The sequence below is a fragment of the Drosophila tropicalis genome, unplaced genomic scaffold, assembly GCF_018151085.1.
Source record: "Drosophila tropicalis isolate 14030-0801.00 unplaced genomic scaffold, ASM1815108v1 contig_158, whole genome shotgun sequence".
NCBI classification, from domain to species: Eukaryota; Metazoa; Arthropoda; class Insecta; order Diptera; family Drosophilidae; genus Drosophila; species Drosophila tropicalis.
The window spans coordinates 9,816,265-9,842,206 of NW_027172602.1; the positions used below are offsets into that span (position 1 = coordinate 9,816,265).

A 25,942-nucleotide genomic window follows, 5' to 3' on the forward strand; every position below is an offset into this window, starting at 1 on the left:
TAAACTTCTTTGATATTCAAACTCTCGTATTGTATACAGAGATCATATCATAATAAATAACCTTAAGATTACACGTGAAATGAAATGAGTTAAAGCAAAGTAAGCATCATTTCAACAACTGCAACGTACGCACCTAAATCACATATTAAGCATACGCCATGTGGTTGTACATATATATGTACATATGTATATGTATGCAATAGGATTGACTTTCAAATTACAAAGAAAAGGCTCAACTTTGAAAATAAAACGAAACAAATCGAAAACACACATTTTGAGGCTTTTTCCAAGAAAAATAATTTGGCCAAATTGGACTCTAGCTTTTATGTTATGCCATACAATTCGTAGCTTGAGTTTGAGTTCTAATAGAGTCACTTATATGGCCTTTAGCTTCTTGTCCTTACCTAAGAATAAGCGCTATATTGTTTGGGCCAGGGTATGGAATAAGTTGGTAAGATCCATTGATGATCATCATCATCAGATATGTGAGATTTTGTAAGCTCCCAAATAGCCGCAACTCTTGGGATTTGGCATAAGCTCAATTTATACCGAATTCAACAAAAAAAGCTTTCGGAGTGCAACAGCCCACACACACAGGAACAAACACAGACACAGAGGAAATTAACAGCGTTTAGCTTCTGTTAGTTAACAGCTTCTGCTCCACTGTGGGGGGAAAACAGAGCTCAACAGCTGAGAGAATCAACAGTCAGTGGAGTCCAGGCGAATCTAATTTAAAATAACGTGTCCCTCAGTCAAGTAACTTTAGTTCCTGTTCAGCCTTTGTCGGTTACGTTTGCCGAGCACTGAGCTCCAAATTAGAATAGAGATATTCCAAAATCAAATACAAGATAGTCCAGCCGCCAAATAAAAATTTGAATACAAACTCAAAGCGAAATTTTCCAAAAATAATCTGAAAGTCTTATAAGTTCATTAAAAAAAACAACAAAATAATAAACTCGACTACAGACATTTACATATAATAAAAATAAAAATTAGAGAGTTTCAAAGGTTTGCTATTTTCTCGTAATTTTTTGAATTTTTTTTTCGGAATATTTTCAAAAATGTGTGTGTGTGACAAAAAAAAAAAAAAAGAGGAGAAATTTGGGACATATGAATAAACTCGGAGTAACCTTATAAGAAGTAACACGAACGTGTAAGGTCAGGTGTCCTTTTTCTCGGTATATGAGCGAGTGTGTGTGTGTGTGTGATGATCCCTCGGCCATTATCTATTATAAAGCCATTTTTTTATGCTTGCCTTGGCATAAATTTTTTTTTTTTTTTTTTTGGAAAGATATTATTTTATGCAAACGTCTGCAGAAAAATGTTTTCCTTTTCATTGTTTTTTTTTGTTGTGTTGTTCGTTTTGGGTTAATTTTCGTTGCCTTTTCATTTTTGATGAGCATGTGAGTGTGTTTGTGTGTAGGATTTGGATTGGTGTTGGTTTTGGTGTACGCTGTTCCACAGTGGTTTGTTTAGATGGCTGGTTGGTTGGTTACTACCTCTGAAGGACAATCAAGGTTTAGAGGCAACAGGCTTTTGTCCATTCCACCCAACAAACGCTTGGCTGGCATGAACTCTCATCGCTACTCCTCCTCGTCTTTCGCGTCGGCAACATCATCATCTTCCACCATCTTCTACAGTTGCCAGTTCATCCTTTATTTATATGCTCACCGCCCACATGCCACACAATTTTCGCGCTCTGCCCTTTTGTTATGCATGGCATCGGCTTTGCCAGAGTCAGAGACGGGGACAGGAACAGGAACAGGGACAGGGACAGGGATAGAGACAGATGCGGCAGCGGCAGCACGACCGTGTGAATCATTTCATATGCAAATGCTGTGAAAATTCTCTCATTTGTGATAACCGGACGAGACAATGTTGCCGGAGCGGTGGCTAGGCGTGTGTTGGGAGGGGGTGTGACGAAAGTTGAGGTCAATGCGGTATAGGATTGTAAATTGGTAGCTAGTCTCTGTCTCTGCGGTCAAAAACTGTGAAGAATTGCGAGTGAGATTGCGGAGAGGGGATCCCGCTTGAGAGCATAAAAGTTTTGCGGCTTTTCCGGTTTTAACTACCATTTTGGATTATGTATATTTTAGACAGAGGTAAGGGCAATGCCAGCTGAAAAGAATTTGTAAAATCAACATACAATTTTGTTGGAAAAGTTTAGACCCAGACGTGCAAAGGGCTGGTCTAAAGAGAAATAATTTTCCTCTTAACTGGGCTCTTTCTCTGTCTCTCTCACATTTTCACAGTGTTTTTGTCTGTATTGTTATGAGTTTGCCATTAAGTGTAGCATACTTATCAGCTGCTGTTGCTGCTGATAACTTTGTTGACTAATTTTTGGTTGCCCTCCACGAAAAACATAACAAATATACAAACACAACTCTAGTTGGCGGTGTGTGTGTGTGTGTGTGTGTATATATATCTAATTTATGACCATGACAAGTCGTTTGGTAATCAACCATTTTGCCGGTTGTTTGTAGTCCACAAAACTCTAATCTAATCTCTATCTCTTTCGTTCGTTCCGCCCTCCATTTATGGTATAAAACCTACCTAACCAACCAACCACCCACCCACATAACCATCGAAAGCCAGCCAAAACCAATGTCAAGCCATCCCCAAAAGCTTCACCCCCCCACCACCCCCTCATTTCGTTCGTCTCATTGTTTGTTGAATGATTTGCGACTCTTTGCTTCTGACTGGCAGCATTAAAATTGTATTATTTTTTAATTACTTTTATTTTCTTTTTCACTATCGATCAAAGCCACAGACAGATCCACTTGTTGGGTGGTCTGTGGGCGGTAATTCAAGTCAGATGGTTATAATGATGACACATTAAGTGCAGGTTATACCACAGCCACATGTCACTCACGTCCACTCTTCTACTCTTCTAATGAATGGCCTCAAATTTAAGCTTCACTTTGCCATACAATTTCAATTAGGTTTATGCCCAAGGAATGCTGGCCTAGTAAGCCGATTAGCTAACAGGTGGTCAAAAAAAAAAAAAAAAAAAAACCTTTTAGTGACATTTTTTGTTGTACTTCTTTAGCTTGTTAAACTGTTCCCTTCTTCTTGGTTCTCTTGCAATTGTTTCCTCGTGCCAAACAATTTGTACATAAATAGAATCAAATGAATTTTGTTTGAATTTTATTTTGATTGCTTTTGTGAAAAGTATTTTCAACACATCTAATGAGCAATTGCTGTAGTCGATTTTTGAGAAATTCATTTATATATAGAGAAAATCCAAGAAGACAAACTCACCTGAGGCATTAAGCACCAAATCCCTTCTACAAAAGAAAATGCTGGTTAATTCGGCGCACACCGAAACCAAAGAGAAAACCAAAAAATAAAACCAGCCAAAAAGTCGAAAAAAAATGCATAATAACAGGGTCTAAGTCGCTTTGCCACGAGCGAGGCCAATTAATTTACATTACGTTTTCTTTTTTTGGTTTTTATTTGGCCTTTTCTTTTCTCATTTTTACTTGGGCTCCTCCTCCACTTGCCGGCGCTCCATTAGCATTATTTTCGTTTCGTTTGCGTTGCTAACTCCGGTCAATGCAGAGTGTAAAGCATAAAAAAAAAGGATTTATTAAAAAACAATTAGAGCACTTTTGTTGTCGACTACAGAACGCTTCGCATACACTCGACCCGCTCGTCGCATTTGTCGTTAAAGGATACGCAAAGAATCCGCACAAAACAAAAAACAGAGAAAGAGAAACGAAACAAAGAGAGAAAAGCCATGTCTGACAGTCAGTATCAGGATAAGGCAAGTGGGCCATCATCGCCCCCATCGCCAGTGGCAGCGGTAACCGAGGAGCAAGAGGCACCAAGCAGCAGCAATAGCAGCAACAGCACCAGCAATGGTCATGCCCCAACAGCTGCAGCTGGTCAGGAGATCAATGGATCAGGAGCAGAGGCAGGAGTCGGAGCAGAAGCCGGAAACGCCGGAAGTGAAGCTGCAGATGGAGCCATTGCTCAATTGTCCCTGGATCAGGCTGAGGTAGGCAGATATCAGGACCGGGATAGGGACAGGGATTCGCATGGCGACAGGTGAGTGAGAATATATGTATATATATTGCAGAGACCCTTGTAAACAGCATGTCTACATATACAATTTGTTTGCTTGCCCAGCTCCTTCTCCTCCTTTTTCTCCACATTCTTATTCATTTGACTTACGTTCGCCGCATATATTTGTATGTATGTATATCCCTGGCTCTATCAGCCATTATCTATTACATTACCTGCCTGTGCTCCTTTATATGTCCTTGTCAATATCCATTAGTTAATTGGGCATGCGAATGCTTCAGTTCTTGAAGGGGCGGGGCACAAGAAGGACCCCAAAAAAGGTGTATATGGCAAAACCAAAAAAAAACCAAAAAAAAATGAACTTGTTCAACCTAATTAGCATGTGATTGTATTTCAGTGTGGCAAGAGACAAAGAGTTCATAATGCTCCTAATTAATGTACTACTCATATGGCAAGGTTTTTTTTTTTTTTTCTATCAACTTTTAATTTGATTGACATTTGACCAAGGATTGTTTTCAATCACAACCAAATGGGACACAAATTTTAAAATTTTAAATGAAATTCAATTCTAGTTATGGCAAAAGATTTGTATCTAACTAATTAGAAGACAAACATTAAAATGTCTGGAAAACTCCCTTATATCATCTATTGCAATGTTGCAAATCTCTCTCTATCTCTTGATCCTGTCGCTGAGCCCATTTAATTATGCGTCCAACAATTAACAGCCAGTGTAACAGCAGATTGAGTTGCGTGTGTGTGTGTGTGTATCTGCGCGTCAATAAACCGTTACCTTTTGCCACAAAGCACAAGAAGAAAAAAATGAAAAAGGATGTCGACATTGTTGACAATGTTGCTGCCTTTCACTTTGTAGCTAATTATGTACCAATTAGTCGGCACAAGAGCTCATCCCCTTTAGGGCACTGCGGCTCATATAAGGCTTACTCGTTGGCAGTGGCATTGGTGTTACAATTGGCGTTGGCTTTGGCTTTGGTGTTGATGTTGGTGTTGGCGTTCGCATTGATGTCGCTGTTGGTGTCGGTGTTGGTTTTCGCTCGACTGTGGGCTGTAGTAGTGTTAGCTACTTTGAGGTGCTATCGTTGCCAAGGTAATCTGTATACATATATTCCCTACCACCTGCTTAACCTGTGCCTGTGTGTGTGTGTTTCCGTACCTCCGGGTTAAAAATTTGTATTAGGTATCATTTAAAAAAAAAAAAAGAAGTAATTTACCAACGCCAGTTTTGAAAACTAAATCATGGTATCTGCAGTAAACGTAATCAATGCTTCCTTTCGTTAATTATGCAAAAACGAAAACGAAAAGTTGAATACTCGCTAGTTTTATCTACTCGCTGGTTCTTTAAACTCCTTTTTAAAGCTTCCTTTAATCAAAAAGTGTGTTACTCGCTTAGTTTATCTTATCGAGACAGTCAATCTTTATTTTCGTCTTCGTATTCGTTAATTGTACAAGGAATAAGTAAGTTTAATCTTCGCTAGCTCTTGAAAATGAATCATCACATAATTTATGCTAGCGAGAAGTAAAATACTCGCTGGTCCTATCTATTCGATATGAACTGCGTTAATCTTCTTCCTACTCAATGAAACTGGCTTAAATCATCTCGTTAATTATGCCAGACTTTGTTTAATAACCAATAATCGAATTGAGATCACAATTATTTCACTTACGTCCAGCATATTTGATTGATTGCCACATTCTTTACCCTTGGCAAATATCTGCTTGACCTACACTCGCAATGTTTATGCATATGCAACAAATAGAGAAGAAATTCATTATCCAACATAATAGAATGTTTCTGTAGAACTAGAATAACTGATTTGAAATAAATGCAAATGGTTAAATTATTATTAATACCTACCATTTTAGTCATTAATTTGTCTAATTGTCTGTCTGAAGGGTCAAATTGACTGCACGATGTCAATGAATCAAGCTACTTATTGAGCACACAAATTGATGGTATGCACTTGGTTAGCTCCTATCGAATGCCATCTGATCTGGTTGTCATTGATGCATTTGAATTCGAACTCAAGCTGCATCCAATTCTTTGACCAGATTGCAAATGCTTGGACTAAGAAATGCTTTAACAATGACAAATTATCGTCCACGTCCATGTCCATGTCCGAGCCAGCTTGGCAGTGAGATAGCAGCTGCTGCTGCTTTGTGACCACACTGTTCTCCCATGGGTTAACTGGTCATGTGTCGCACCAATGTTGACTTTATGCACATCAATTTTTCACAATGAAAAGCAATACAAAACCTACATATGTACATGCCCTCGCATGCAAGGCAAGAAGTGTCCTTGGCCGGGGATTATTTTGGCTTTTTTGGATTTACTATCTCGCTCTTTTTCGAAATACCAGCAAACAGGATCAACATATTCAAGCACATCATGTTTTTCTCTGTGAGATTTGACAGCATAATTAACATGTTTTCACTTCAGCCAGCCAGTCAGCCAGCAAGCCACTTACTCGCCAAAATCATTGCCCGAAAGAGAAGCAGCGAAGCAACGGTTTATTGGTTGGATGGGTATTAACAACATCATTAACTGGGCGTTGGGATTGCGTTGGGGTTTCTATGTTTACAGAATTGACAATGAGAATAGAGTAGAGTAGAGTCATCTCTGCTTACGACAAGGCACGTGAGTGGCCTTTGTGATGAGCTATGGGACAGCGAGCAAGCCAACGAAAGGGAGGGAGAGTTGGTGAAATTGTTATTGGAAATTATTAGTTATTAGCTATTTTGCATATTTTGCAACAGTTAACCATTTGCGTCTCACCCCCACCCCCCTTCAGAAATGGGAAACGGAAAGTAACTGAAATGTGGGGGAGAATCTCATGCATATTGATTAGTCATGCGTGTAAAGGAATAGAACTAAGATCTAGAGATAAAAACTGGGATAAACAAGGAAGGTAAAATTGAGTAGCAAGGACTTCACTCGTTGCTCAAGAGCCAGATGATTACTCTTCATTCGTTGCTTTTGATTATCAACTATATTTATGCATAATTTCTTAACATTTTCATCAATTTCAAAGTCAGGCTCTTTTAAATTTCTTGGCTAAAGTATTTTCAGTACAGTTTACCACACTTCAGCACTGTCCCGCAACATTCCCAACATAATACCCCGCCATCCGCTCGTTTATCTCACACCTTTGCTGCGAAATTGTTCGCCGTACAAAAGAAAAGTGAAGGAAAACGTAAAGAGAGAAATGAAATGTTGCCTGCTTATTTATGTAAATCTCATATTTTCTTCATGTTTTCGCAACCGTGGGCTGAAAAATCTGTGCAAATTATAAAGTTTTCCTCTTTTCTCCTTGAAGATGAATTTTTCGGCTGGCGGTTAACTTTCTTTTTTTGGCTCTTGTTGTTAAGCATCCTTTTTGTTTTTTTTTTTTTTTTTTTTTGGGAGTTTTGCTTGGCTGCGATTTCGTTTCCGCTTTATGTCAATGCTGACAAGTTGCTCTAAAAAGAGTGAGTGAGGAGATCAAATCGAGATTGGCATCTGTTTGCCATCATTTGGGCCACATATGTATGTATGTACATATGTGCTTATGTATGTGTGTACATGGAACGACTGACTTGACCAGAAAGGCAAAAGCTAATCTCATTCTGGCTTTTGAACTGGCATTGGCTTTGGCTTTGGCTTTAGCTTCAGTTTCAGTGATTTACTGGCGCTAATTCTTGCTGCTTTTGCTGCCTGCGAGCTGCCTTTGAGTTGTCATTGCCATTCAGGGAATGCCAATTGTTTGCTTCGTACCAAAGGAGTGGGAAAATGTCAGACAGCGGCAGAGAGAGAGAGAGAGTGCTGCACACACACACACGCGAAAGAAAGGTATTGGGTGGAGATTTGGAGATGGTTCTCTTGCAAAAGAACCAGTCTCAGTTGTTTAAATAATGCAAATATTGATTTGATTTTCCACAAACTTGCTCTCTATTTTTTGAAACTATTTATTTTGGGGCCATAAATATGGCAATTCATAAGATATACATATATATATATATATTATAATATGTATTTGGATGAACTAGTTCCGCAATTAAACACGTTCACCAAACACCAAACTAAGGCTAAGGCTCAGATCCAGGCACAGGCATGGCTCAGGATAAAGGCGAAGGACGACAATGACACATGCAATACACAGATAGAGAGAAAGAGAGTGAGAGTGAAAGTGGGTAAGAGAGAGAGAGAGCACGAGAAGGGCCAACAAGAGAGTGAGAGTTGAGCGGAAGAAGCAATTGGCCAAATGGCATTTGAAGTAAAACCCAGAAACGTGACAGGATTTCAAAATCGGGCAGCACGCATGCCGCATCTCTCCTAACCCAAGCCCAAGCAGCCCAAGCAGCCCGAGTTGCCCAAGGACCAAGAACAGCCTCAACCTGCATGTGCGTGTGTATGTGTGGCGACAAAAACCACGTTGGCGGTAGAGAAACAAAAATTAAATCCATGTTCCTTTTTTTTTTTTTGGTTTTTTACCTTTTCATTGGCATATTTTAAGCAGGCCACCTCAAATCAGCTTTCAACTCTGTTTCCCCTCTGGCTCTTTCTCTCTATATATCCTTTCGCTTTCACGATTCACCTAAATGCCAAGCGTGCCAAACCATTGCATACTTTTGTGCGATTTGAGTAAATAATTATATGCAAGCATGCCAGAACTTCTGTTGTCTGTATGTAAGCGTTTGTGTGTGTGTGTGTATGTGTGTAAGCGCGTGCAAGTCCTGCCACTTTAAAACAAAAACAAAAGTGAGTAAAACAACTTTGCCAGTCAATGTTCTGGCATTTTTCTCAACTGACAGCTTGAGGGCTGCGTTTTTCGTTGCCTGAAGTTGGAGTTCACGTCAATTGTGTGACGTCACAAACCCGTAAATTGCTTTCCTTTTTTTAACGTTCGTTCGTCCGTTCGTTTGTTTGTTTGTTGCTTTCCTCTCTAATTGTCAATTGTTGTTTGTGCAAAGTCAACTTCAAAGAGGCACTAGGAAACAGCAATCATTCCCATACAAAAAAGCAACGCAACGAAGGATCAAACAGGGCCAGAAAAAAAGGCAGACATAACAAAAATACCAAAATAATGTCAAGATAAACAAATACAAAAAGGACATCTGAAATTTGTATACGCTTTACATTAAAAACAAAACGATTTCAGGTCATAATTTGACCAAAACAACAACAAATAAGAGGATGCTTCAAGAGAAACCGAATGGATTTTATTCCTAAACATCCATCTAAAATAACGATTTTTCAATTCAATTCATTCAAATATGAACTATTCCAGGTAAACATAAATGGTTCGGAGTTTATTTCAAGTTACTGCCACGCCCCTGCAAACCCTGCAGACTTTCTTCAGAGAACTCAAGGGTATATTAAAGTCGGCCCGATGATTTACCTATTCAATTTTCTTGTATAGTCACTTGATATATGTATGTATGAAGGACATACTTCCTTGGGTGTTGATTTAATTAAAAATTGTTTCTAGCAATTGATTTTCATTTGTAGGATCATTAATTTTCATTTGCTTAACAAATGAGGTGACAAAATTATTGGAACCTGCGGCAAAGGGTAAACAAAATGCCTGAAAATTTGAGTATCTATCACATACTTGTTGGCCTGTCTCCTCTGTTGGCTTTTATTTTGGTCTTTGCATCATCGATTTTTGTGTGTCCACACACACACGCACACACTCACACATACTTACACATAGACGGCAATAGAGGTATGTATGTGTTTGTTAAGGGAGAAGGGGGAGATTAGGGCACGTTGGCAACGGTAATAAATCGCCATTGAAATTTTTCGTTGTTGTTGATGATTTTTTTCTTCCCCCTCCCTGTTTTGAGTGAGAGCCAAAGGACCAAAATGACATAATAGATATGTATATTGTACCTACATGTGTATGTATTATGTACATATGTAAGTATGTGTATGCACAGGCGGGTCGCTCTGTAGGTCGTCAATTTGATTGAAAGGTGAAAAAAGGTTCGAAAGCTTTAACCTTTTCTTCCTTTTTTTTTTTTTTTTTGATTTCGTCTCGCATAAGATTTTAATCTCAATTTCGTACAGTCTCTTCTATAACCTACATGCGACTTATCCCAGACACTGGATAAAGGATGAAAGACGAACACAATTGACTATTTATTTACTTTCCATCATCATAAGCTTAAAGTCTTTACAACGAATCTCAATCTAGATGCTAAATTTATTTGAAAACTATCTGTGTTAATAGATTTGTCTTTCTATTCCCCTATCATTATAATCTTATATGATCTCAAACCATATCTGAAGTTTTTGCACTTTGTCTATTGTTAATTTCTAAAGGTCATACCCATTTCGGTGTGGCCAGCCTTTTGGTTTTTCTTTTCCATCCGTTTTTGTTAATCGCTTTTAACATTTCGCAAATCGTTTGCAAAATGACTTTGGATTTTGCAATTAGCGTGGCTCATCAAGATTCAACTTCCGCCAATCACTTTGTATGCAACAGTTCTTTTTTCGTTTCTTTTTGTGGCATCCACAAAGACTGAATGCAAAAAAAATGAGACAGGATGCTTTCACTTTTACGAGACGCTCGCACCACGTATCGATTTGTTTCTAGGTAAATCTGACCACCTTGGCCACAGATTTCAAGATGAAAAAAGCAAATTATAATTGTTCCGAAGTTTTTATACCCTTGGCTTTGAAGTCCCATGGGAAAAGGACAAGTGTCAGTCCTCCTCTTACTCTTTTTCGACTTCTTTTCGAGTCAAATTTTTAATTATAAATCATTTTTTAATTTTTTTTAGTTTTTCTGTTTTTGATTGTTTATTTTGAGACAATGTTTCTTCTGTTTGCTGTGGTGGACTAATCCATCGATTGAAAACGATCGAATAGGAATCAAAAATGGTCTTCTAAGTTGTTGCTTTCTTCATATATTTGCAATCAGTTTCTGGTCCACAGGCATAGGCAGTGTTTTCCTCGTCAGATTGTAGAGTCAACATCATTTGAAAGGTTTTTGAGAAGTCAACCATGACTTTACGATCCCTGCTGGTTATAATGACACAGTGTCCTATGTTGTCTTTAAAGACATACGTCTTTGTCGGGAAACTGTTGGAATCTGGCAAGTCTGTATTTTTCACAGGCATGGACAATTCGATTTTCGATTCCTTGCCAGAACCGGTAATTGATTGATATTTTTGTATTAATTCCTTAAGAGCTCGCTCGCTATAAAAGTCGTTGTCTTCCTTCCATTTCAATTCCTTGGCTGCCTTCTGTTCAGCCGATTCATGCAAAGAACGATAGTCGTCAATTAGTGATTTACGCTCCAAGTTCACGGACGCCAATTCCTCATCGCTAAGCTGATCCAAATTATATAGCTCAGCTATCTCATCGTCGCTGAGAGTACAAGAACCCGAGAATAACAATTTGGAGTCAACTAAATATGAGAAAGAGAGAGAGAGAGGGTGAAAATTCTCCCCAAGTTTCTTAAAGGGTCATTTCTTACCTTTAGATGCGCTCATAGTGCTCGTGCAATTTATTTTTTACTGGAACTCCAAAAAAGTGAATGTGCTTCGACAACAATGAAAACACTTTTAGTTCTAACCTTCTTGAAGTTTACGGTTTCACATAGACATATGTATTTCAAGGCTAACTAGATCCCTGATACAAATACAAATCGAAATTTGGGCAACAGAGAGAAAATTTGAATTAAATTTCAATGCTTGCTTTGATTCTTTTCTCAGCCAATTATTGTTTTTATACTCTGGCATCCTATAAAAAAGTAACCGAACCAGTGCTAAGTCAATTCATCAACAATCAAGTTCAATCAGTTCAATAAATTTGATGAAAATCGATAAGTATTTAAAATGAGGCAGGGGAAAACTTTGACAAACAGCTGATCGAAAATGTTGACACTTGGATTAGGGCATACACAAGTCGATGATGTGACTCTGTTATTTTATTTGTTTTTTTGATTTTTGTTCTTTTTTTTTCTGCGGCTTGTGTTGTTTTGCCGTTTCAACACATAAATTTATTGATTGCTATCGATTGGCCGAGAGACGACAGGGCCATTTGCTCATTCTCAACCTGCGTGTAGGATACAAAAAAAAACAAAAAAATGACAAGAAATACAAAAACAAAAAGAGCGCAACAGAAGGAAGCAAATATAAATAATGTCTGTATACAAAAAGTGGCAAATGAAAAAGGGCAAAGCAAACGTTGAGAAGGGAAGGAGACATGGCCAAGAATAACCGATTGACATTTCACACAAACACACACACACACACACAGAGAAAGAGAGAGTGAAAGCGTGGGAGATTGGAGGGAGAAATTTGTTAAAGATTAAGGCGCAACAAATGTTTTCCTTTCCGCTTTTCATCAACCATTTACGGGGATTATCAACAAATTTTGATCTCCCACCAGCAACGTGTGACCTCGCCTCATTTATGTGTGTCAAAGTATGTATGTCCTTAGACTTGGAATTCGTTTTGAAATAGTTTTCTTCAATTAGTTAGTAAGTAGTTAAGTAAATTAAATTGCCATAAACTTTATAATTGAAGAAGCTTCTTAATCAGCTAAGTAAATTTCCACTTGACTGCTCATTACGATTAAGTGTGTGATATCAATGACATCTTCAATATAATAATCGATGGAGAGTATAAAATTGTCGTCTTTGGCCGTTCTTTAGGGAGTGTCTTGCACCGTTTCCGTTTCCGTTTCTTTAGCCAGACGTTTTGTTAACTTCCGAAAGACCCACTTGTTGTTCTCTTCCTGTATCCATCTATGCACTTCAATTGTGCATTGTGAAATATGACTCACATATACAAGTGTATGTGTGTGTGTGTGTGTGTGTGTGTGTATAGTTGATGGTTGTTATGCTTTGTTGCAAAGACTTTTTCTTGCCTTTGTTCCTGAGATTGGTTGGCTATGAGTTTTTTGTTTCAGTCTGTACTTTTGAGTTTTTTTTTTGGTTTTTAGGGGCATTTTTCTTTTGTTATGTTGTCCAAGGATGATCATCATTTCAAAACGCACAACAACATGCAAATTTTCAGTGTTTTTCTCTCTATCTACTTCTCGTACTCTCTCTCTCTCTCTCTCCCACGCTCTCTTTGTATCTGCAAATAGCTGAGGAGTTCAAAGTGTATCTGTGCGTAAGTTTATTAATTTGTTATCCTGTCACTTTGCGCTTTCATTGCCTTTCATTAAACAACTGCTGATCCGGATCCCTTTTGGCCACAGACCACAGAAATTAATTACCGGATTAAGACAACTTTATTGGCTCTGTCTCACTCTCTATCTCTGTCCCTGACTGTCTCTGACTCTACTTTCAGTTCCATTTACACATTTCTGCAGTTGCTGCTGTTGCTTTTGCTTTGCCTGTTTGTCGTGCTTTTATTATTAACATTTAATGAGAAAAGGTCACGCACAAAGGCCCCTAAATGGATCCATATATATATATATATATATATATGTGTGTGTATGTGGACGTGCACGTGTGTGTGTGTGTGTGCCTGCGGACTCTGAGCCACTGAATCCAAAGTCCAAGCCAAACTATTGAAAATGCTTCTCAGTTGTGATTCCCCATTTCACTGTTTGCCTCACTTCGTCCTTTCGCAGGCAATTACAAGTGGCCCCGCGTTTTGCCGCCGCCGCCGCCGCTGCTAAATTAAGTGCCGAACTTAAATAACTTGAATTAAACATTAATAGCATACTTAAAAGTTTTCGTTTTTGGGTTTACTTTTTATTCCTTCTTTTCTTTTCGCTTGATTTTCTGAAATTTTTCCCTGACCCTTTTTTTTTGGGTTTCAGGCTCTTGGGTTTTTTTTTGTTGCCGTTTGTGTTTGAATTTCGTGTTTGTTTTTATTATTAGATTAAGTTAGATTCGACTTTCTCTCACTTTCACTTTAACTCTAACACTAACTTTTCATTGCCATTTTGTTAGTGGGTGGAACTTTGAAATCAATCGAGAAACAAAGATTGTTTAAACATATGTATTTTTTTTGTTTTGTTTTGCTTTCATGCAGGTATGACAAGCTTACAAGGGTATAGAAACTTTGTAAATCTCGTTTATGCAACAATGTTTAAAATTTTAAGATACCTTTTAATGGCCACAAGCTTGCACTTGATTATCCAAGAAAGCACTTACCAACATCATGGCCAAACCAAATTGTGCCATCAACTCATCTTGAGAAAGTAGCTGGTAAAGGCATCTTACAATTATCATACATTTTTAATTGTAAGCAGATGATGATCCTTACATACCATAAAGTATATCTTAATGTGTATGTCTGTCTGTCTGTATGTGTGTCTGTGTGTGCGTGTGTGTGGGGGTTCAATGTGAAGCTAATTCAATAAGCCATTTGATATCCAACCAACTGCTGCCAGTCTTTGGCTTGGCTAAATGGAAAGCGCATTAAGCAAAAGTAGTAGCAACCAGCAAACCAGACTCGATCCGTTCGATGCGAACGGAAGTGAAACTTCAATGCGCTTAAGCCAATTTAAGCATTTGCACGGCACGCAGCCACTTCAAGGAGACATTGTATATGGTTGTCCCTCCTCTTTCCTCTTTTCTTCATTCAATCCAGTTAAAGTACCCCATCCCTATGTATGTATATCTGCCGTTCGCTCTTCTGCCCCGTCGTCATGTGGGGCAGCTTGAGATGTTGTCAGCTTAAGTGCGGCATTTGAGGTGCCATGAAATATGCAACAGAGAAAGCCAAGTGTATTTCGAGTAAACATAACGTACATACATACATACACACATACGTACACATCCACTCACACATCAATTTCTACATATATGCATGCATGTCAGAGGGGTTTCCCTCAGCATCTCCTGCAAAATTCTTCATGTTTATATTTATGTTTGCCCGAAGAGCATTGAGAAGATGCAACAGCAAAAGCATCAGCAGCTGACAAGAGTTTTCTTTCTTTTTCCTGCCTTGCTCTTGTTTTATTTTTATTTTTGTTTTTTACTTAGCACTTGGCCCTGAAGATGGGCAAGTGAAAGTTAACTTGTCTCCCATTTTGGAAATCATTTTAAGGAGGCTTTATAATGTTTTCCAATGCACTATGGATAATCTAAATCAATATATTAAGAGATTTGAATTAAGATTTAGACGATTGACAAATGAAAATTCAATTGAATTTTGAGTTTTAAAATCACTTTCTCTTCCTATGGATAAACAAAAGAAATAAGGTATTAATCCACTTAATCATCATTCATGCACCTTTAAAGATATTTACTTTGCTTAGGTTTTGTCAATTGATACGCTTAGGCAGCAGTGATTGGGTTTGGGTCCCAGCTGGTGGCCCGTTAAATTCTAAGCAAAACGAGAACTTGGCGACTGATGATGATGAGGATAATGATGATGAAGAAGCAGGCGGCTGCCGGCATTTAAATATAAATTAAAAATTTACTTATACGTCAGATTGTGTGGAACTATGAAGACGGCAACGAAGCAAAAGCACAAGTAATGGCCCAACAATGTGAGAGTGAGTGAGTAAGTGAGTCAGTGAGAGAGAGAGTGAGACTATAAGGGTTTGCTTTTTGAGATTTGCATATTGCCATTGTGACTGGCAGATGTTGAGAGGAAAGAAAAAGAGTGAATAAATGCCCAAGCCCCCGAAAATGCTTGACAACAAAAAGCTTTGGGTCCAAAAAAGAAGGCTGAAATAAGGGGCAAATAAGTCTGAGTGTTTGTGTGTGTGTGTGGGTGAGATTTTGCAAGTTAGCGCGACAACAAAAGCAGCCAAGAGGCGCCACCATTTCAATAATAAAAGTGAGATATAGTATGTTAAAGCCACATGAATATGGTGTGTAGCGATCCCAATGGAATCAGGTCCCTAATACAATATTCTTTGCATCAAAAAACTATGCTAACGAAATTCGCACACAAAAACACCCACATACCCACACACCCACACACAAGCCACAAAAACCAGTCTCATCAACACTTTTTGCTATTTATAAACATGATTATCTTTTCACTCATGTTCTCTCCAAGTTAATCAAATGACAGGGAAGAGCAGCAACAACAACAAAGTCGAAATTGAAATCAAATTGCTTAAGGAGGGTAACTACAACAACAAGAAAAAAGAAAACAGAGAGCAAAAAAGCAAAGTAAAGTAAGGCAAGGCAATACCAGAGTGTAGAAAAAGGATACTCGGAAGAGAATGTGAGAGAGCCCACAACATCATTAAAATGCGATGCATCAATGTGTTTGTGTGTTTATGTGTGTGGACATGTAGGTGTGGATGTCGGATGTCGGATATGTGGGCGAAAGGAAGGATTGTTATATCGCTGTAGTGCCTCATTTAGCATTTCACTCTGAAAAGGGGGGACTTAACATAGAAAGTAAAAGAAAAGTAAAACTTTAATCTGGTTAAGAAGAGCCCTCGTTCTCTTCTCGATTATGACAAACTAAAGACAATATTTAAGCTTTTCTTTTGACTTCTAGGATATATAGAAATGCCTTGAAACTTGTGTTTTTGAATTGAAATAAAAGAAACCCTTGCTCAATCCGCCACTGTTTCCCGTATGTGTGTCTGCGTGTGTGTGTGTCTGTTTTGTTTTCCATTATTTCCCCTGGGTCCTGACACGGCACACTCATAATTAAGCGCATTTTGTATTTAATTATGTGACAGGAAAAAAAAAAAATGAAAGAAAATAACAAGAAAATTGCAGCATAAGGAAAGCACAGAGAAAGAGAGAGAGAGAGAGCTGGGAGGGGAGGAGAGTAAAAAGTTAAAACGGCAAACCTTCACCACATTCTATATACTTTCACACGCTTCCGTTCAGTTTTACAAGTCTCCGAGTTTCCGCTCTGGCTGCCGCCTATTCACTTTGAGGCGACATTTCTTAACAACAGCAAAATGATTTTCCAGAATATGTTTTTCCTTTCTTGGATTTCTCTCCCATATACAAAACAAAATGACGCCTCACCTCCCCCATCACCCCAGGGCGATTAGGATTAGTGCTTGCCCAAGAAAAGGCGAACATAAGTTGGTCAGTAAAGAAGAAGACGAAAGCTAAAGCTAAATTCTGCCAAGCGGAAATGGCCCGCAAAGCTTAAACTGTCAACTGTGAGGACAACAACAACAACAACAATAATAACAATGACGACAGCGGCACCAATAAAAAGCAAAAACAACAGCAGCGCCTTCTGTCCTAACAATTACAAACGCTGAAAAGTATGCTATAATAAATGCTAAAGCAAACATTCCCCTAAAGAAAAGGAAAAACAAAACAAAAGCAAAAGACAACTTTCTACCACAATCAAATTGTTTGGGTCAATTTAGTTTATTTTGGTATTTTTTAAATTTCTTTCACATCGAATTGTAAGGTTTTTGAATTCGATTGCACTTTAGTTCGAAATGATTTTCAACAATATACGTTAAGTTAAGACCTGTTAAGCGATTTCTATTCGTAGACATTTCATTTTCGGTTCTTTTTTTTTTTCATGTTACACTCCAGCAACTAAATTCATTACAATTTATCACACATTTTTGGGGGCAAATGTTTATGGCCCGTATTCCGTTTTTCTTGCTTGGGTAATTTCGTAATTTTATCGCACACACATACATAATACAGTCGAATAGCCGACTGGCTGGATGGCTTGTTTAGTATATTTCCAGACGCCATTCGCCTTAACTCTGTATACCCTAACTAGAGATCGTTTTGCAAGGCCAATTTCATTTGTTGTCAATGTATAAAAAGAGTCAACATATGAGTTCCTGTTCAAACTTGACGAGGGGGAAAAAAACCTATTTGTCCGGTTAAAAGTTTCCACTTGGCAAGAGTATACAAAAATTCGATTATATGTCTAATGGGTCTTCCTCTTTTCGTTTTCTGGTTTTTTTTTTCGCTTTTTTTTTGTGTTTTTTTAATGGGCCTTTGTGTGCTGGTTAATTTTATTACCACACAACCGGGCTGGGCCGAATCGAGCCGGGCCTATTGTTAATGGCATTTTTAATTATGCGAGTCAGCCGGCAAAAGGAAAGGAAAAGTTCCCCGACAATAACATAGACACATCAAATAAAATTCAAACCATTTACACAAGCGAGAGGGAATGAGAGTGAACAAGAGAGAGAGATAGAGAGAGAGAGAGAGAGAGGGAAAGAGAGGTCTATATATGTGTCATAAACTATAAACCTGACTATGCCCTTATTCCTCCCAACTGCCAGCATAAAACAGTCCACGTTGTTCACATGTGGCCCACGTTGCGTATGTGTAACATGAAATGTTAATTACACTTAATCGTGCCATAGAAATATGGAAATTATCTATATACTTAGCAACTATGCCACAAGGGATATCACAGATGTAGTAAGAGAGAGTTATAGCGAAAGAGATCCAGAGAGAGAGAGAGACGGAGATACGGGAAGAGAAAGAGACAGAGTGAACTTAAGAGAGTGAAAAAAGTTCTTCTAGTGTTATGCCACTTTCAAATGAATGTATAGAGCAATGTATAAATCAGGCATATAGATAGCCAGTAAAGTTGTAAATTTCAATCAAAAAATATAAAAAAAAGCGTCGCAAAAGCAGCAAAAGTGCACCTGTCTCTCATATATTCAGTTGTTTTTCCATCTACCCCTTTAGCCGACTTGGTTGCCCTTCAATCAAAGTGGAAAATGAAGCACATTTTGAGGTGCTTTTGAATTATGCATGACAAAACAGAATGTGTGAAAGAGAAACAACAAGAGCGAAAGAGGCAACAAAATGGCTCATGCCTATCTTATGCAGTATGTGTGTGTGCCAGTGTGTGTGTGTGATGTGCGAGAGTTTTGGATTTGGGTCATAGGAACAAAATCAATAGCAAGCTTTGCGTTAAGGTAAAGTGCTTGGGTGATAGGTGAAGTTAGTCGAGACGCCATTATAAGTAAAGGTGTGTGTGCAGACGTGCGTGTGAGTGGGACTGTTTGCCTTGACAATTATCGTGGAAATTGCCCAAAAACCAAATAAGAATTTAAAATTACTTTAAAAGCTATTGGTTTACTTCTAATTGACTATTAAGTAAATTGAAATCGCATAAGTTAAAAACATTATCCCCAATTGGTTTGCATAATTAAATCTAGCAACCATCAAATTAAATAAACTAAACTAAATCTTTTATATTCATAAACCACATTTTTTTGGGTCTCCTGTAGTCGGATCTTATTAAAAAAATGTTGAGTGCGAAACTTAGTTTACATTACGTTGAGAAAACAGAAATGCCCATTGATGCCTTTCATGCGATAAAGGTTGGCCCGCATTTCATGGCCTTTTTCCCAACTCTCGTCCCAAGTTAATTTCGTTTACATTGGATAGAGCGAGAATAACTGTAACCAAAACCAAAGGCACAAAATAAAATGAAATCAACACAAACAGCTCACACACACACACACACACTGCTTGGCTTTCTGTTTTATTTTTTCCTGTTCCTTTTTTGTTTTTGGTTTAGCGCAAACAAAACAAAACGCAAAGTAAACACACGCATTTGAATGTAAATATATAAAAAACAAGTAGCAAAAAAAAAAAAAAAAAGACGAAGTTCAAAGCACATACACTTAACGTGCTCAAACACGAACTACACACACAGACACATTATAGAGAGGGCAAGAGAGAGAGAGAGAGAGACCGGACCACATGCCGGCTACTTGATGTTGTTTTGAAATTTTGCGCCTAGCGGGTATGCTACAGATTTTTTTCTTTCTGCAACTTTAGATAAGCTTTTCACTAACAAGTTTCAAGGGCGTAGCACCTCGATACATTTTTAACAGGGATTATAAACTATTATTTGCTACCCCACTTAAAAGAATTATGGAATGTGTCAGAACTGAGATTAATAGGAAGTAAAGGATTCTTCATTAGCATTAACGAACGCTTCTAACCTAGAGAAGCTGATTGTGTTTACATCTTTGGCTTGCTCCTTTAATGGAAAAACAACTGAGCATAGAAGGTTCATCAATGCAAAAAAGGTTCATCTCTCAGAAAAATAAAGATTTAAGACTGATTCTGTTAGTGACAATTGACATAAATGGCCCTTTTTCATCAGCCTTTCCCATCAACTTTTTTCACAAGGGGAAACCAAAAGGACAAAGTTGCAAGTTAGCCCATGTCATGTAAAAGAAATTAATATTCATACAAATTTCAACTTATAAATTGGAAATATGTAAATGTTTCACTTGCCTGCTACGCCTATGGCAAAGCTGTAGACCACAAATAGCAAGTGGAAAGGGGGCGGTGGTAGTTCTTTGCTTGCTACGTGTCATTACATTTTGCAATTCAACTACCAATTACAGAGCACAAAGTGTTAAAGTTAAGTGAAAATTACATTAAATACTAGGGGGAGAGAAACATACCAAATAAATATGAAAACGAAGCGAGACACTTGTTGTTGATTGCTTGAAAATGGAGATTTGCACAGTTCGCCCTACCATTATGATATGTAAAGATTTTAGTTTGATTTTTATTATATGTATACTTCTAGTTAGTTCTTTTTATCGCATTGTAGTTTTGTTATTGCAGCATCTTTAAAGACCGTTTAGCTTCTCTTCATACCTACAAACATACCTACACATTGACAGGGCTTATTGCAAAACCACAACAGAGGACACAGTTAACTTTGTTGTATGCTTAATGTGTTTGCTTAAAGCTGTTGCTAAGTTGTTTCCACAGTCGACAGAGAGAGAGAGAGAGAGAGAGAGAGAGAGAGAGAGAGAGGAAACTTTTGGGCCACCCCCTGTAAATGCCTTAAGACACACACACACGCGCACACACAAACATACGTTTGTGTACACAGCTGCGGCTCATTTGATCGCAGGACTTGGCCAATTGGTAGCATGAGAAGACTTTCTGTGCAAATATTTGTGAAAATATTTGCTAATTTTACTCAACTTATTCCATTCCGTTAGTCGCTCCATCTCTTTCACTGTGTCTCTCTCTCTCTCTCTCTTACTCTGACCCTTTGGTTTCGGCTCGAACTTTCTTGGACTTTAAGTCGCCTGACATAATTAAAATCGGTATGGCCCAAAGTTGAGTTGGGACATGCGAGAGACCAAAAATGTTGCCTACTTATGCGGGCAACTAATTCGAACGTATTCATGACGCAGGCAGGCAACAACTAACAAGCAACCGAAGCACACTTGATGATTATGGTTATTATGAATTTGTGCAGATGTTTGTCAAAGGCCTTTTGATTTATTTTTCTTCAATCAAGTAAAGAAAAAGCGATTGGTGGGGAATTCAATGAAATATAATATCCACATAAATGCAGTTTGGCTAGCGCTGTTTAATTTCTTTATTGGCGCTAACTTTTTGCATGACTTCAAAAAGAAAACAACAAATTTTCCGTCTCATGGAAGAAGTTTGCAAATCGACTCGTTGGATATGTATTTAAATTAATTGGAGTTTGATAGGCAATCAGTTTTATTTCTTGATATGTGAAAATGATAGATTGATAGGTAGGCCAAATGGTAACCATCAATTTAAAGTAATTTTATGAAATATTCATATAGCTGTAGCTGCACTAGTGCATACAATTGTCGTTGTTGTTGTCATTGTTGGTAGCTTTCTTTGCCACATGCAGGAACACAGTTTTGGTCATACACAAAACTGTCATTAAGTATATGTGAGAATGCCTCAAACGCATAAATTGGCAGCTAACAAGATAGGCATGTACACACACACACACACACACTCAGCTATACATACATACAAGTATGGGTGTATGTGGGCTGGCGTATGCGTGCGTGTGTGTGTGTGCAACATGTCATCAACTTGGACTCCATTACCAGGAAATTTTCGCATGTCAGCCTGAAGACTTTTTCATGCGCGTCTTGACAAGTTTGTTCCATTTTCGGGGGAGGCCTAGCATTTGATTTATTAATAAACAAAGTGTCACACACACACACACACACACACACACCAAAGTAAACGTTTACGCATACACACATATGTAAGTATACGCATAAACATTTACTTTGGCCACAAGTAATTGATATCTTATTGATTTGCATGCAATACAAAATTGTTTCCTTTACATTTAGAATGAGGTGAGAATTCTTCGATCCTTAGACTTGTTTATATATGTTTGTATATGTATATGTGTCTGTAAATGTATGTATGTTCATTTCCTGCCGCCTGCTTGTCAAAAATAAATAAATAAAAATGAAACAAAAATTCAATAATAAACCAAATGAAAGAAAACTTTTGCACTTTATTATTGTGTGACTCTCCATCTCCCTCAATCTCTCTCTCTCTCTTTCTCTGTGTGTGTGAGTGTGTTTTTTCGGTTTTTGTTTTGCCTTGGGCCAAAAAGATAAGCAGCAAAGGCTGCTTGGTAGACAGCTGACTGATTAAGGCGCAATTGTGAGACTACGACTCAGCTGCTCCTGCTGCTGCTGGTGCTTCTTGATGATGATGCTGTCTCTCTCCCTATCTCTCTAAATACATATCTATCTCTATCTGTATCCTGTCTCTGGCGCTTTCTCAATATATACTTACCTACATACTTACTTAAGTAAATCCTCATACACGTGCTATCTCTCTTCTCTCACTTTCCATCTCTGTGTGTGTGTCTCTCTCTCTTTTTATACTTATACCTACATTTTTTTCCCTGACTTGCCCTAGGCACAGAACTCATTAAATTACAATGAAAATGAAAGAAAAAATAACAACAACAGCAACGAGGACGATGCAAAGGCAAAAGGCAAAGAATAAAGAATAAAATGGAAAATATAGATATATATAGCTATATATAAATGTGTTCAAGACATCATCATCATCATCTCTCTCTCTCTCTCTCTATCTGTCTCTCTCTATGTCTAAGGCGGAAATATTTGAAAAATTTATTTGTTTACTGTTTTATTTTTGTGTCTTATTGCTTTTTCTCATTCATTGGACCTTGGGCAATGAAAACTACTTATGAAAAATTAATATCTTCATTTCGTTTCAAGTCCCTTTAGAGAGTGCTAAATGACAAATTTTATTTATTCCTACATATGTATGTATGTATGTATGTATATGCAAGTTCAGTTCTAAAAAAAGAACATGAATTCTCTACCTTAGCTCAGATAGCTCACGTCACTTCTCTTGGCTCTAACTTCTTACTCGTTGACCTCTTTCGAGTTGGTGTAAGATATAAAGCAACCAAAGATAGCTACATTTTGGATTGGTTACTAACCGATTCTCGACTATCTATATGCTATATTTGTGTGATGATGAATCATTTTTAAGATTGGGAAATAAATCTCACAAAAAATTAAACATACTTTTTAGAGATTTGCTAAAGAATTATAGGACAGTTACGAAACATTTCGTTATAGCAGTTGGAGAACTGTTGTAAATCGGTTCAAATGATCTAGCTAAGTTCTTAGCTCTCGTTCTAGATTTAATTGCAACAGTTTTCAGTACAATGAATCATAAGGAATCCCCTCCAAAATAGTTTACGTAATACTTAAATGTCTTCAAACTTTTGTATGTAAATCTAATAACATTTGTATTGGCTTTGACTTATTAATGAAAACCAAAGACCATTTCCTATTCCACATAACTGTATTGTCGATTGAATGTCTATAAGATCTTATTTTATTCATATCTATGTATTATGTATATTAAATTTTGTGTGGGCCACACAAAAATTCATAGATCTGTCAACTATATAGTCTAAGTATCATAAACAAAACGTGTTCTACCCGCAATTCAACAGATGAGTAAAGTTTTATTGTGGGTAACTTTTTTAATTGAAATTTAACTAAATATATATACTTACGTGTACATTCTTGCTGTGAATTTGTCTTTTTCTCTATATGTATGTGTTTACTACCGATTTGTATAGAATATATACTGTGTCTATATGTATAAAACGATCAATTTGTGTAAAAATAAATCAATAATTGTACAAATTATTATAAATATAAAGGACTTTATTTCAAATTTCGTTGTTTATCGTATAGGTACTCATATATGTATAATTATGTGCCATGATACAAAATATGAAAAACATTTTAAAAATTGTAATATGTTGCCAGCTTTTAGGCGGACTTCCTGCCGCCCCTTCTCACCCCTTATTACAATCAGAGAGAACCAGACCCATCCCGATAAATGGCATGCCACTTGCAAAACTGAAAAGTTAAACAAAAGAGCTCTTCTCTGGCTCTAACTTCTACGCTGTTCATCAGTGCAAATATGTATATATGTCGAACAGAGTAACAGGAAATACACACACACACACACACACACACACACAGACAAACAGAAAACGACCGTAAAACTTTTCATTTTACGACGCATTAAAATAAAAGACCATAAAAAAAAACAAGAGAAAAACACACACAAAAAACATTGAAATGAAACAAAGACCAGACTAACGAAAAAACAACAAAAAAACAAACAAATACAAAAATAAAAGCAACCAAAAACTGCATTGACGAAAGGCGAAAGAATGTATGTATATAGAACCGGCAAATAAAACACGTTAAGCCAATGAAAGCAATAAAAACTTGCGCCTAAATCAAATGAGCATGAAAACGCGTCCTAAATGTATAATATTGTGTGTGTGGGTGTGTGTGTGTGTGCGTGTGTATGGGCGCGTGTGTGTACACTCCAACGAAGAATTAAAATTATTGGCACTTACATAATGAAAACGGCAAAAAAAGAAAAGAACAACAACCAATTTTAAAGAAATATCTGGGATTTCTGGCACCCATTAGATAAAATGGTATATTAAAGTCACAAAAATGTATATATGTATGTATGTATTAGACAGAAGAAAGTTTTTCCCACCCCATAGATCTTGATCTGCATCAACAGCCGAGTTGATCTAGACATGTCCGCCTGTCAGTCTGTATAAACACCTAGATTTCATAGACTATGAGAGCTAGAGCCAAAAAGTTTCATATATATAGACTGGTGAAATTTGCATGCTGATCAAGTTTTGTTTTGGTACGCCCACTTCCGCCCTCATATACTTAAATTTAACATAGTTAAATTGGCCATCAACCATTTACTTTGTCAAATTAATGAACGATAAGCGTTTACATCGAAAAGAAAAGCCGGAAAACTATATATGTATACTATTTTTCGAGTTTAGAGTATAGAGTGTTCTAGTATTAAAGATTTAGATAGGTAGCGTTAAGTGTTACTAGAATTAATATTACTAAGTATATAAGATGTGGCTGCATGTTGGGCGAAACTATGTATGTATGTATGTACTTATGTATGTATGTATTACATCCTATGGAAGACAATGTGGGAGTTTTTTTTTTTATGTCTAATAAAACTGTTTTTGAAAAATTTGTTTATCTAAGTGTATGCATACAGTATATATACATAAATATGTATGTATGTATATCTTTTGTTTTTCTTCAATACAATGTGATGTGTTTGCTTGTTGCTGGATTGCCGATGAATTTGTTGTTGTTGTTGTTGCTGTTTGATGTTTTGTGTGCGAGGGGCCACAATGATATTTTATTGCCCTGGATGATGTGACATTTAACAACAACTATAAGAAAAACTGTGCCGATATCACAAACCCACACAAACACACACAGACACAGTAGAAGTTAGCAACAGGAGCAAACCCCAGCAGCAGGAACAGCATGACACCAACAACAACAACAACAACAACAAACAACAACAATAAAAGATTGCGTAGCCTCCAACAGTTTATGGTGCTATTATCCATCAGCGTTAGTATAAGCTATAAAATATCTTGCATGCAGCCTATCACCACCAGCATCAGAGGCAGAGGCAGCAGCAGCATTGTTAGGAGCAACGGCAGCATCCAACATTCTGGGTGACCAACAGGAGCAGGGACAGCAACAGCAACAGGAACAGGAACAAGAGCAGAAATCAGCCGTATTGGAGGCAAACGCCTCACAGCTGGAAGTGGCTTCTGTTGCGGACAATCTGCCCAGTCCAAAAAGCTTTCAAAGCGAGGAAATTCTACTGGATGTGGCAAC

The 25,942-nt window shown here is 37.5% G+C and overlaps 1 protein-coding gene across 1 annotated transcript in view; it reads left to right on the forward strand.

Annotated features, from left to right (window-relative positions):
* Positions 1-792: 792 nt before the first annotated feature.
* The window catches only part of LOC137586694 (uncharacterized), a 46,564-nt gene continuing 21,414 nt past the window's right edge, over positions 793-25,942 (forward strand). The window contains exons 1-2 of the mRNA XM_068302825.1: positions 793-1,008; positions 3,674-4,050. Coding sequence (XP_068158926.1) covers positions 3,740-4,050 — 311 coding nt within the window. The 5' untranslated portion in view covers positions 793-1,008; positions 3,674-3,739. The remainder of the gene's footprint in view (positions 1,009-3,673; positions 4,051-25,942) is intronic.